The sequence below is a fragment of the Ranitomeya variabilis genome, chromosome 2, assembly GCF_051348905.1.
Source record: "Ranitomeya variabilis isolate aRanVar5 chromosome 2, aRanVar5.hap1, whole genome shotgun sequence".
NCBI classification, from domain to species: domain Eukaryota; kingdom Metazoa; phylum Chordata; class Amphibia; order Anura; family Dendrobatidae; genus Ranitomeya; species Ranitomeya variabilis.
Genome location: NC_135233.1, coordinates 531468855 through 531482141, shown reverse-complemented (window position 1 = coordinate 531482141; position 13287 = coordinate 531468855). Strand labels below are relative to the sequence as shown.

Genomic DNA, 13287 nt, shown 5'->3' with positions numbered 1-13287 from the left:
TCTTATGGGGCCATTATCAACGTTTGTGCAGCATTATATGGGGCAAGTGTCTATATGGAGTTTCTTATGGGGCCATAATTAACGTTTGCACAGCACTGTAAGGGGCAAATATCTTTATGGAGCATCTTATGGGTCCATAATCAACGTTTGTGCAGCACTATATAGGGCAAATGTGTCTATGGAGCATCTTATGGGGCTATTATTAACCTTTATGCAGGATTATATGGGGCATAATTTAATATGGAGCATCTTATGGGGCCCATCATAAAATTTATGGAGCATTATATGGGGCTTTTGATTCAATATCAATATTCAAAAACACTTAACCTACTGATGTCTCAATTAATTTTACTTTTATTGGTATCTATTTTTACTTTTGACATTTATCGGTAGCTGCTGCATTTTCCACCCTAGGCTTCTAGCCGAGTCATTAAGTCTTCCCAGTTTTTTGTGGCAAATGTAGGGGGGTCGGCTTATACTCGGGTCGGTTTATACTCGAGTATATATACGGTAGTTAATAGCCACAGGCGGATCGTGATTTCGCCTACGGCTATTGCGGGCACTTGTCAGCTGTTCACAACAGCTGACATGTCCCGACTGAGGTGGGCTCACCACAGGAGCCCAGATCAAAGCGAGGGATAATGCCATCGGCGTAATAGTACGTCCGATGGCAGTAAGGGGTTAATGGTGGTAAGCAGAGCTAGGGTGGCGCATAGACCCAGACCTTTATCACAGGATCAGCTTACGTCCAACTCATTGGTCTCTTTACACAGAGATCCTGAGCTTTTATTACACAATGAATTGGGGATCAAAATACAATTTTGGGTGGGGAGAGTGTGAATGTGAGAAATCATGGTAATGAAGCAAATATCAAATACTTCTACTGACCTAGGCTGCTCGATGCTCTGATGAAGGGTTCATTCAAACGTCAGTGATATTTCTCATGTGCAAAAATCTGTCCATGATTCACGTGTATAGATAAACAGTATGGAAACAGAGCGCACCAGACTATAGAGTAATACCTTTGTAAAAAGAGAAAAAAAGATCCAGGTAATGTACTCACCTTAACTCCATGAGGATGCTTGAAGGAAAAGACAATTCATGCTCTGGTCTGCACTAACTGAAATGAGATCTTTGATCCAATAATATCAGACGCTGTTTTTATTCCACAACTGTACACTTGGTTATTACAGTTGAGAAAGATGTCAGTCCGGTGCGTGAAGCCGAGTTGTCTTTTCGTTCAAGATTCATCAGTGCCACTTTGGTCAGTGTCTGTTTTTAACATCAGTTTTGTCAGCTTCATCAGTTTTTTGAATGAAAACATGACGTTTTCTTATGCTTCACATATCTAACAGTCCGTGAAAAACGTATAGCACAAATGGCATCAGAGTGCTGCCTGATAATTTTCATGGACCCATATACTTGCATTGATGAGTTTGTTTGGAGACTTGGATCAAAACTGCACATTTCTCTGTGATTTTATATGGACCAATCACTCAACAAAAATATACAGCATGTGAACAGCAACGTACACTACAATAAGTAGGAGTTATCCGTGAAAGACCAGGTTAAACTTGTACGAGAAAAACAGATGTCTAAATGAGCACTTATATTTTTAGATTTTGGTCCACCATAGAGAGACATTCTGCAACATTTTCTAAAATAGAAAAATATTAAACCATTTAAAACATACAGTGGGTACGGAAAGTATTCATACCCTTTTACATTTCTCACTTTGTGATATTTCAGGTTTTCTTTTTTATTAAATTTGCAAAAATTTCTACATATCTTTTTTTTCCAGTCAAGATGGGGTGCAGAGTGCACATTAATGAGAAAAATATGAACTTTTTTGAATTTACCAAACGGCCAGGGTGACTTGTAGGAACTGGCCGCTGGACAGGGTGACTGTAGGCACTGGCTGCCAGACAGGGTAGGAAATCGTAGACTACATAGAGAACAAGCTGATTATCATTAAGAACTAAAAACCAGAGTGTTGGTAGGAAAAATAGAGAGTAGCATATACAAGTTTTTGATATGTTTTTCAACTGAATGGGTAAAAATCCTGCCAATATGCTGAAAGAATTGGCAGCAGGTTTAAAAAAAAAACAAAAAAAAACACACTTACAATCACCAAGGAAAGAAATAAGATTCATGTACATGAGATTTCAAAAAGGTCATTCAACTTCTTGGTACTGGAGACTAGTGTTTTTTACCCTTGATAAGCATGCAGGAAAAAAAGCACCAAAAACGCAACATGTGAACAAGCTTTTAATATGAGCGTGCGGGTCTGGTACCGCTTCAGTACAAGAGCGCTGGCATAAAGCCCATGGCAGCAAGTGTAGAGGTTGAGAGAATGCTCCAAATATGTTGGAGGGGTAAAAAAGCATTTATATTGCCCGAATGACAGGAACAAGCTTACCTAGGAAAACCAGTTTGGAGTAAGTTGGGTAATATAAACAGGTTGCTGATTAGATGCATTTTGCTCATTAGTTGGGTAGAAAGATCTTTTGATTTGCTCAAAAAAAAAAATTGTTTTCATCAGCACATCTTCCTGAGTAAATACGCCCTGCAAAGTCCACGACAATGGCAGCCTATGTGCACTGAGCGATCCAGTACTAATGGTTCTGCATACCTGTCCTAACAGGCTATTAAATGACCACCAACTAGCAGTTAAGACTGGGCTGGATATTAGATGGGTGAACCTTTGTGTGCCATCCTGTAAAAGACTCAAATTTATGAACTTTCCAGATTTTGTGACCTTCTGTGTTTAGTAAATGGCACGCTGATATGAAAGTTAAGGGGCTAAGAAATGGATATGTAAGATTACCGTCTCACAGTGGCACTTTTGTCGCTACGACGGTACGATCCGTGACGTTCCAGCGATATCCATACGATATCGCTGTGTCTGACACGCAACAGCGATCAGGGACCCTGCTGAGAATCGTACGTCGTAGCAGATCGTTTGGAACTTTATTTCGTCGCTGGACACCGGAAAGTAAAAGCAGAGCACAGCGGTGACGTCACCGCTGTGCTCTGCTTTCACTTTACGGCCGGCACTCAGTCAGTGCGGGAAGCAGACGGCTAGGGACCTGACGGACACCGGAATGTGAGTATGTACGGTTTGGGTTTTTTTACATTTACGATGGTAACCAGGGTAAACATCGGGTTACTAAGCGTGGCCCTGCGCTTAGTAACCCGATGTTTACCCTGGTTACCCGGGGACTTCGGCATCGTTGGTCGCTGGAGAGCTGTCTGTGTGACAGCTCCCCAGCGACCACACAACGACTTACCAACGATCACGGCCAGGTCGTATCGCTGGTCGTGATCGTTGGTAAATCGTTTTGTGTAACGGTACCCTAAGATTGAAGTTTTGGCAATCAAGACTCAATTCATCAAGTACATGTTAAGTCATTTATTTCCAAGGACCAGAAAATTGGTTGCATCGTCTACATTGTAAAAACTATAGTTGCTATACATTTTGCCGGTTAAAACTGCAGCTAACATCTAGGTGGGAGGAGGGGATAGAAGCATTGCTTAAGATATATTGCATACAATGTGAAATCAGCAAGTAAATAAGGAGGATTTACTTAAAAGACAAAAAAAATTCCAAAAAGAAAAAAATAAAAACACAACAGGGAGCTGTATTATTACAAAGACCCAGGAAACAGAATTATAACCACAATATTTTCTCTGTGAAAAATACAACTATTCGTGAGATAAAATGTACAATTGATTTTTTTTCCTCAAAGAAAAAAAAACACAGTATAAAGGAAAATCGTTTTCTTCAAAACAGGGAAAATAGTTAATGTCATTTTATCCATTATAATATAATTTGACACAAAAAGCAGTCAAAGGATTGCACCAACTCCATGTTCAGCTGTGTGAACTAAAAGAAACTTGTAAAAGGAGTCCATAAAGCAGAACCATTTTTTTCTACTGATTTTTTTTTTTTTCTTAAATCAGTGTGGCTATCATAAAGTGATGTATCGCAAAACTCTGTTTTACAAAATGTACAATATTGTAAATGTGATGGCTGGGAAATTATAAACTCAAATATTGCTCCTGTGCCTCCAGATTATACTTTATAGTCTTTTTACCATGGGAGGAAAATGGGGTAAGATCGAGAAATGAGGGATTTTTGTCCCCATTTTTCCCCTCATTTTTAGAGACAAAAGGGGGAAAAGTGGTGAAGCAGTTAAGTGTTAACGCTATAGGTAATGAAGTAATGTATTCTATAGTTTAGTGCATGCTGTATCATTTTGCCTGGGGAAGAAATATGCAATAGGCAACAGTTTACCAAACATGGGGAGAAACGTGCTGCTGGTCTCCCGGGTAGTCGCTCTCCGTAGGTGCGAGACGGCGATGTAGTTACGGCAAGCTGAAGATCAGCCAGTCTTGTGTATGTCATCAGAGTCTCTGGTCTCTTTTATTTGTTAGAGGTATTTCAGGGGAGGGGATATACTGGGAGAGTTGTGAACAATTATTTAAAAAAAAAATTAAAATAAAAAAAAGTGGTGAGGATGCTGAGGAAATTTATTTTTTTAAAAAAACAGAGCTTTAAGAGCACGTCTGTGCCACCCGGCTAAAAAGTTCACCAAATTTTTCAAAGAGATCCTCCACCCACTTGATGTTTTTCAGACAGTGGTTCACAAGCTCCGCTTGTTGTAGGTCCCGATTTGATTTCTGAACAGAGGTAACCTGGAACGGGGAAGAAAAAAAAAAATGGAGAATGGCAAAAAGAATGTTACATGCACAGTATGCGGAAGGTAAACATTAAGCTCAACACTGCCCACTAATGTACAAAATAAAAATGCATAGAAAAGGCGGATCCTGATTGAATGAATGTACCATCAATACCAGACCAGAGGGGATGAAACTCGCAACACCCTCACCAATTAGCTGAGTGAAGGGATTGTGGAACTGCTGGAGTACCCCCCACTGTTCACCGGGCACAGGGCTCTACATTTGTTCTGTCTGTGCCTGGTATTGCAGTTTAATTCTTTTCACCTGATTGGAAGAAAGCTGTAGAACTGTAGTACCAGGCAAATGTGCCTGATCAACAATGTAGAGGAATGTTGGCTGCGGCGCCCCTCGGTCAGCTAATCTGTAAGGGTGCAGAGCCAGCACCCAGTCCACACAACACAGTAACCGATATGTATAGAAATACGTAGAATTTTTGCATCATATTCTGAGAGCCATTTCTTGCTGCTTACAGAGCTGTAGGTTTTATTGATACCACCAATTTTGGGTTTCATACATCTTTTTGATCATTTTTTATGTGAAACAGAATGAACAAAGCTGCTAAAATAGCCTCAAATATCTATTTATTGTATTGGCCCTTATGGACGCGGGCATACTGGATATGCTTCTCTTGATGTGTTTATTTTAAAAAGTTTCTTTGTTTTTAAACACAAATTTTAAAATGCATATTATATTTATTCTCTCTTACAACAGATTATTCCTGCACAGGATCTTGAACACATAATCCGTTGATCGCATAGATAATGCACTACTTCCGCAATGCAAAGCATTAAGACAGCAAAGCAAAATTTATTTTTATATGCATTATAGCAGCAATCAGAGCCATGAAAGTTTAAGTCCCATAGATGGACTAAGAAAGTAAAAAAAAAATAAATTAAATATTTAAAGAAAAAGGTCACAAAATAAAGAAAAAAAAAAAAAAAGAAGAGAAAATATACCAATAAATACAAATTTTATCTAAAACAAAAAGTACACATTTGGTATCGCCGCTTCTGGAACAACCCAAACTATAACCCAGTCACACTAGTTAATCCTTGTCATGAACACCAACTAAACAAGGCAACAAAAATATGCTTTTTCATCATACCACCAAACAAAAAAAATGGAATAAAACGAGAAAAAAGTAAATAAAAATAGTATAAAAAAAAACAAAACAATCCACTATACAGCACCATAAGCAGAGAAATGCAAAAGTTATAGCTCTCAGAATAAAGCGATGCAAAAACAATTATTTTTTTCTATAAAATAGTTTGTATTGTGTAAAAGCACTAAACAAACAAAAAAATTATATAAATGTAGTATTGCTGTAATCTTACAGATCCGAAAAAATAAAAGTGGTCTTATTACTTTTATCACACGGTGAATGGCCATATCCCCTCTCCCCAAACAAATCCAGAATTGCTGGTTTTTGTTTATTTTGCCTCCCAAAAATAAAAAAATATCATGTGCCAAAAAATGGTACCAATAAAAATGTCAACTGGTCTCAAAAAAAACAAAAACAATCACATGACTCTGCAGGCAGATATATAGAAAAATTATAGCTGTCAAAATATGGCGATGCAAAAACTAGTTTTGCACTAAAAAACGCTTTTTTTAGTGTGTGGCAGCAGCTAAATATTAAAAAAAAAAAAACCATAAATCTGTTATCGCTCCGACCAGTAGAACAAAGTCACCTAATCACTTGTACCGCACAAGAAACAGAAAAACACCCAAATAAAACAGGTTCTTCACTGGCTGTTGATTTATTCATTCTGCCTCCCAAAGATCGCAGTAAGGCTCTGCGCATTTATTCTGCGCTCTACGCTTAGGAGCTTACACCAGGGTTTCCGTGTAAGTCTCGGATATACGTGATTCAGACTGAACCTCTGGCAGAAGATTCCCTATAATAAGGCAGTGTCAGTCTTTTCAGGCGTGCATAAAAGTTCCATCATCCACAGTTGTGCACCTCTGAAAAGAACGACAACGTTGAACGGAGTCCATAGTAACTCTACGGCCTCATTAGTGATTAGATCCCTCAGGGTTATTTGACCCATATGGCAACGCTGTTAAGGCTTCTTTCACATTTCAGTTGTTTGGCGTCAGTCTGCTCCGACAAAGTGACGGATCGACGGATCCGTCACAATTGTTGAGAAAACGGTTCTAACAGATCCGTTTTTTTGACGGATCAGTTACTTGGGGGCTGTCTGGGAAAAGTATTTACTTTTTTGGAGCATGCGCAATTGAAAAAGCAGATTGGGGCGACGGATCCGCCGAAATGACAGTCGCGACAGATCCGTCGCTCATAGGCGGCCATTCTATGGAATGGCGGACGCGACGGATCGGTCGCGAACCGCCATTTCGGCGCAGACAAAAACGTTATAGTGTCCGTCAACGTCCGCCAAATTTCGACGGATCCGTCGCATGGCGGATGGAACGGACGACCATCCGCCACAGTCCGTCGCTAGTGCATGTCTATGGGAAAATAGCGGATCCGCAAAAAAAAAAATGGCGGATCCGCTATTTGAGGAAAATGGCGGTTTCAGACTGACGCCAAACAACTGAAGTGTGAAAGAAGCCTAAGCAGAAGAAAAAAAATGGAACCCAAGAATTGCTGCTGTTCAGTTTCTGCAAAAATGATGTTGCTAGGTACTGTATATACTCGTGTATAAGTGGATCAGAGTATAAGCCGAGGCACCTAATTTTGCCACGAAAAACTGAGAAAACGTATAGACTCGAGTATAAGCCGGGTATGCATTGTCCCCCCATCCCTATCCTGGTATATATGGCACCCCATCCCTGTCCTTGTATGCATGGCTCCTTATCTCCTATCCTTGTATGCATGGCTCCTGATCTCCTATCCTTGTATGCATAGATCCCCATCCCTGTCCTTGTATGCATAGATCCCCATCCCTGTCCTTGTATGCATGGATCCCCATCCCTGTCCTTGTATGCATGGCTCCTGATCTCTTATCCTTGTATGCATGGCTTCTGATCTCCTATCCTTGTATGCATGGCTCCTGATATACTATCCTTGTATGCATAGATCCCCATCCCTGTCCTTGTATGCATGGATCCCCATCCCTGTCCTTGTATGCATGGCTCCTGATCTCTTATCCTTGTATGCATGGCTCCTGATATACTATCCTTGTATGCATAGATCCCCATCCCTGTCCTTGTATGCATGGATCCCCATCCCTGTCCTTGTATGCAAGGCTGCCCATCCCTGTCCTTGTATGCAAGGCTGCCCATCCCTGTCCTTTTTTTTTTTTTTTTTTTTATATATAGGAACCATGCATACAAGAACAAAAAACTAAAAAAAAAAAACCCACAACACATATTTACCTTCCCTGCGCGCCCTTTCTGCATCTCGTTTCGGTGCCAGCAGCTCTTCCAGCCGAGCGATCACGTGTCCCCCGCTCATTAAAGTAATGAATATTCACTCCACGCTATTGGGAGTGGAGAGAGGTGAATATTCATTACTTTAATGAGCGGGCGACACGTGATCGCTCGGCTGGAAGAGCTGCTGGCCCCGGAACAAGATGCAGCGTAAGTAGGATGTGTGCTGGAAGCCGGTGGCTGCGCTGTAACTGTGCGTGCTATAAGAGAAATGAATATTTACTGCCAGCACAGTGAATATTCATTTCTCTTTATCAGCAGCACAAGCCTTAGACGCAGCCGCCAGCTCCTGCCTCTGTGACCCGCTGCCTTTCTGGGACAATATTCTGAAAAACTCAGCTTAAACACGAGTATATACAGTAATTTTTAACACACAATAGACACTGAAAACAAAACTCAAAATTGCCCTTTCCGATTCCACCTTTCTTGAATTTTTGCTCATTTTCCAGTACATTGTACAATTATCAAAAAAATAAAGGGACCACTTAAACATTACAATGTAACTCCAAGTACATCACACTTCTGTGAAACCAATACGGATTGTGAATCAATTTCTCCTGCTGTTGTGCAAATGGGACACACAACAGGTAGAAATTATAGGTAATTAGGGTGCAGAGGGTGGCTACAGACCATTTCTCTGTTCTCATCCTTTTTGGCTGTTTTGGTCACTTTTGCATTTTGTTATTGCTGTCAACCGTAGAGTACTGTACAGTAGCATGAGGCGGTGTCTACAACTCACAGAAGTTGCGCAGATAGTGCAGCTCATGCAGGATGGCACATCAATGCGTGTTGTGGCAAGAAGGGTAGCTGTGTCGTCTGTCAGCACAGTGTCCAGAGCATGGAGCACATACCAAGAGACAGGCCAGTAGACCAGGAGACATGGAGGGGGCCATAGGAGGGCAACAACTGAGCAGCAGGACAGATACCTCCTCCGTTGTGCAAGAAGGAACAGGAGGAATAGTGCCAGAGCCTTACAAAATGGCCTCCAGCAGGCCACTAACATCCATGTGTCTGCTCAGACTGTCAGAAAGAGACTCCATGAGGGTGGTATGAGGGTCCGACGTCCACAAGTGGATTTTATGCTTACAGCCCAAAACTGTGCAGGGCATTTGCCAGAGAACACCAAGATTGGCAGGTTCGACACTGGCGCCCTGTGCTCTTCATGGATGAGAGCAGGTTCACCCTGAGCACATGTGACAGGCGCAAATCTAGAAACGCCGTGGAGAACGTTGTGCTGCTTGCAACATCCTCTAGCATGATCAGTTTGGCAGTGGGTCACTAATGGTGTGGGAAGGCATCTATTTGGAGGGTCTCACAGTCCTCCATTTGCTAGCCAGAGGTACCCTGACTGCCATTAGGTACAGGGATGAGATCCTCAGATCCATTGTGAGACTACATGCAGATGCAATGGGCCCTGTGTTCCTTCTGATGCATGACAATGCTAGGCCTCATGAGCCTGAAGTGGGTCAGCAGTTCCTGGATGATGAAGGCATTGATCCTATGGACTGGCCTGCCCGATCCCCAGACCTGAATCCAATCAAGAACTGCTGGCACATAATGTCTCGTTCCACCCAACGCCATGTTGCACCACAGACTGTCCAGGAGTTAACTGATGCTTTAATCGGAGTCTGGGAGGAGTTGCCTCAGAAGAACATCCACTGCCTCATAAGGAGCATGCCCAGACGTTGTAGGGAGGTCATACAGGCACAGAGGACCACACACAGTACTGAGCATCATTTCCTTGTCTTGAGGCATTTCCACATTAGTTGGATCAGCTTGTAACTTCATTTTCCACTTTGATTTTGAGTATCAGTCCAAATCCAGACCTCCATGGGATATTAATTTTGATTACAATTTTTAGGGTTTATTGTTCTCAATGCATTCCACTATGTAATGAATAAAGATTTGCAACAGGAATATTACATTCAGTGATATCTAGGATGTGGGATTTTAGTGTTCCCTTTATTTTTTGAGGAGTGTATATGGGGTCATTCAAAACTACATCTCGTTCCACAAAAAAAGGCCTCATAATGGAAGGTCAACAGCAAAAGAAAAAAGTTATGGATCTTGCAATGAGGGAAAAACAAATGTGCAAGAATAACAATTGGCTGCAGGGAAAGAAGGGGTGAAAGTAGAGGAGAAAGAGTTAAACCTGCAATCGTTTGACCACTTGTTTTAAAAGCTTCAATGGTACTGCGAATTTAATGATCCTATGTAGAACCATAGACAAAAGGATTTTGTAACCAAAAGGGATATCAAGTGAAAAACATATATAAATCCCCTTAAAAATATGATTTTATTGTTTAAATATTTTAAAAATACCACTTCCCAGTGAAAACAGACAAAATGTATAAATATATAAGGGAATACTAATATAGGTGCACCTGTCCTCAAGGATAGCCCTACAATGGCCTACTGCCCCTGCCTGACAGTGGAGGTTGGCACCCTGATAGTGAATTTGGCGCCCCCACTCCGCGACGGCTAACCCCTGCTGGCCCTAATGAAACCCTGCCAGCTAAAAGGGAAGAAAACAATGAGCAATGTGAAAGAAATGAAAAAAGACAAGTAAGCAAATATTCAGGTGCACACTATATAAGAGTTAACCAACTCCCTATTGTTTGGTCCCAGATGTGGACAAGGTACCACACACATATATTCACAATAGCTCAAACAATATTTTGGGTACAATTGTCCTTGTGCAGTCTTGCAGTAAAAAATATTTCTTTACTAATATATATCGATAATGGGACCTCGGTAGGGAGGTAGAAATAGATACAAATGACCAAATTCAGTCCGGATGTTATCATAGAAACACTGCCTGGCAAAATATATTTCTGTTGACCACCCTCATATATGAAATAAAGTGCATATGGTGGACAAATAATATCCAATTGATATCTTTTAGACGCAGCGATATCGTGGCATCACTGCACATAGAATCACATGCCAGTACTGATAGCAGTTAGTAGCCATTGGTCAGTGTTTGTACAAATGCGGATGTTATCATAGAAACACTGCCTGGCAAAATATATTTCAATTGACCACCCTCATATATAAGATAGAGTGCATATGGTGGACAAATAATATCCAGTTGATATCTTTTAGAAGCAGCGATATCGTGACATCACTGCACATAGAATCACATACCAGTACTGATAGTAGTTAATGGCCATTGGTCAGTGTTTGTACAAATGCATAATGTGCTAGACCAAAGAATTGTTAAAGTGCTAGCGCAGGCAGCCAGTGAAGAAAATATCCTCCCCAAGGGAGACACTTAGCTGTCAGTATAACGCCCCGACGCGTTTCCCCGACAAACGGTTCCTCAGGGGGCAGGCACAGATGTACTGGACCGATAGTCAATGATGCAGGTGCCCTGATGATGGAGCATCACTGATTAGTATTCCCTTATATATTTATACATTTTGTCTGTTTTCACTGGGAAGTGGTATTTTTAAAATATTTAAACAATAAAATCATATTTTTAAGGGGATTTATATATGTTTTTGAATTTAATGATCCTCTATGAAGCCCATCCAATCGACACCCCACGAAAGAGATGCAGGGGGGTTGAGGTGTGCCTGATTTGGCTAACCACTGGGATTCCATCACTTACATTCTCCTGTTAGAGATGGACAGCGTTATTTTAAGTGGCTAAACAGCGGAGGTGTCACGGCCACTCCTTCTGCGGCCGTGCCTGCTGCTGGGACCACCGCCGCTCCCCCCGCTCATACTTACCCACTGTGGCGCACTGCTCCTGCAGGCGCGCGTCCTCTCCTTCATTCTTCTCCGCTCCCTGGTTCTCGTCGGGTGTGCATGCGCACCACCCACTCCAGCACTTCCTCTTTCTGATTTACAGGCGCTCTGTATCTCCTCTCTGTGATCCTGGAGGACCGTGACCCGGAAGTCCTTCAGCACTCCCTGTATTTAAGGCGATTCCTTCCTCTGTTCCTTGCCTGTCTGTCATTTGTGCTTTTGTGACTCAGGTCCACCTTTGTCTTTGCACTGCCTGTTTTGAGTCTCCGCTCTGTCCAGCCAGTTCAGCTTCTCTGCCTTTCCCAGGCTTCCTTGTCTCCTCGTCCAGTCCAGCCTTCCCAGTGTCCTCTCCTTACTCTGTTAGTCTGGTGTCTCTGTCCTGTTTCCTTTGTGTCTTCCCCTTCCCAGTGCTCCTTTGGTCTCGCCTGTACTCAGCTCTTAACTGTACTTCATCTTACCCCGCTCTGTCCGTCCTACGCCCAGCTTCTCTATTTTGTACCTCCTACTTCCTGTCTCTGGGTTCCAGCTTCTGCGGCAATAGTCTCCCTTGGGTCTGCCCCTAACGCTCCCTGTATAGGGGGTGGTCTACCTGGTCAGCTCACCCTTGGGAGGTTCGCTGTCGTGGATCTGCGGGTCCACTCCAGGTGTTCCAAAAGATCTCACAGGAGGTCACAGCTAGAAGTAGACCATGGTTGGCTCGTACCATACGTGGAGCGGACTCAACTCCTCAGCCTGCTCTACACACCAGCACTACCTTGGAGCAACACACTTTAAAAGAAAAACAGAACAAAAACTGGAGCTTAAGCACTTACCTCATCTTTGCATATAAGGTATATGTGGTACTTGTAATGGTGGAGTGCATGGTAGAGTGAACACAACTGAGATTTTTCTGGATCTACAGCGAACTCCTGTTGAAAAATAGATGCAATGAAAAATAAAAAGGGTGAAAATATCACAGTCTACTACGAGAACAACATGAGTACACGAAGCAGCAGCACAGGTGATCGGTTATCTTTATACAGCTACAGATTACTGGGAAAGTGGAACGGTTGGCAAGTACACTGTGCCCTCTCTTACAAGCAGCAGACTTCCCAGTATAGACATGCAAGCACATGTCTACCCGAGACAGCAGAACAACAGTAGTCAGTATATAAAAGGACAACGACTTCACTGGATTTTCATTTTATAAATCAATACTACACCTGAAAATAAGCAACTTTGTAATATATCTTATCAGAAATATCATCTTTCTCCCCCACGACTGATCTTTCATTCTTAAAATTCTCAATTCACAGGTGAAATCTGTATTCATTGAAGACAGGCTGTTACATTACTGGAACAGGAGATGGCACTTGGTGCTCATAAAGTTCTATGTAAAGGGGAGGAGGAGCTAGAGGC

General features: G+C 42.0%; 1 protein-coding gene across 5 annotated transcripts in view; it reads right to left on the bottom strand.

Moving 5' to 3' along the window:
• Positions 1-3397: 3397 nt before the first annotated feature.
• The window catches only part of QSER1 (glutamine and serine rich 1), a 187358-nt gene continuing 177468 nt past the window's right edge, over positions 3398-13287 (bottom strand). For all 5 annotated transcript variants that reach the window (XM_077288096.1, XM_077288097.1, XM_077288100.1 and 2 more), the window contains exons 12-13: positions 12702-12797; positions 3398-4698 (exon numbers count right to left, since the gene is read on the bottom strand). In XM_077288096.1, coding sequence (XP_077144211.1) covers positions 4558-4698; positions 12702-12797 — 237 coding nt within the window. In that variant the 3' untranslated portion in view covers positions 3398-4557. The remainder of the gene's footprint in view (positions 4699-12701; positions 12798-13287) is intronic.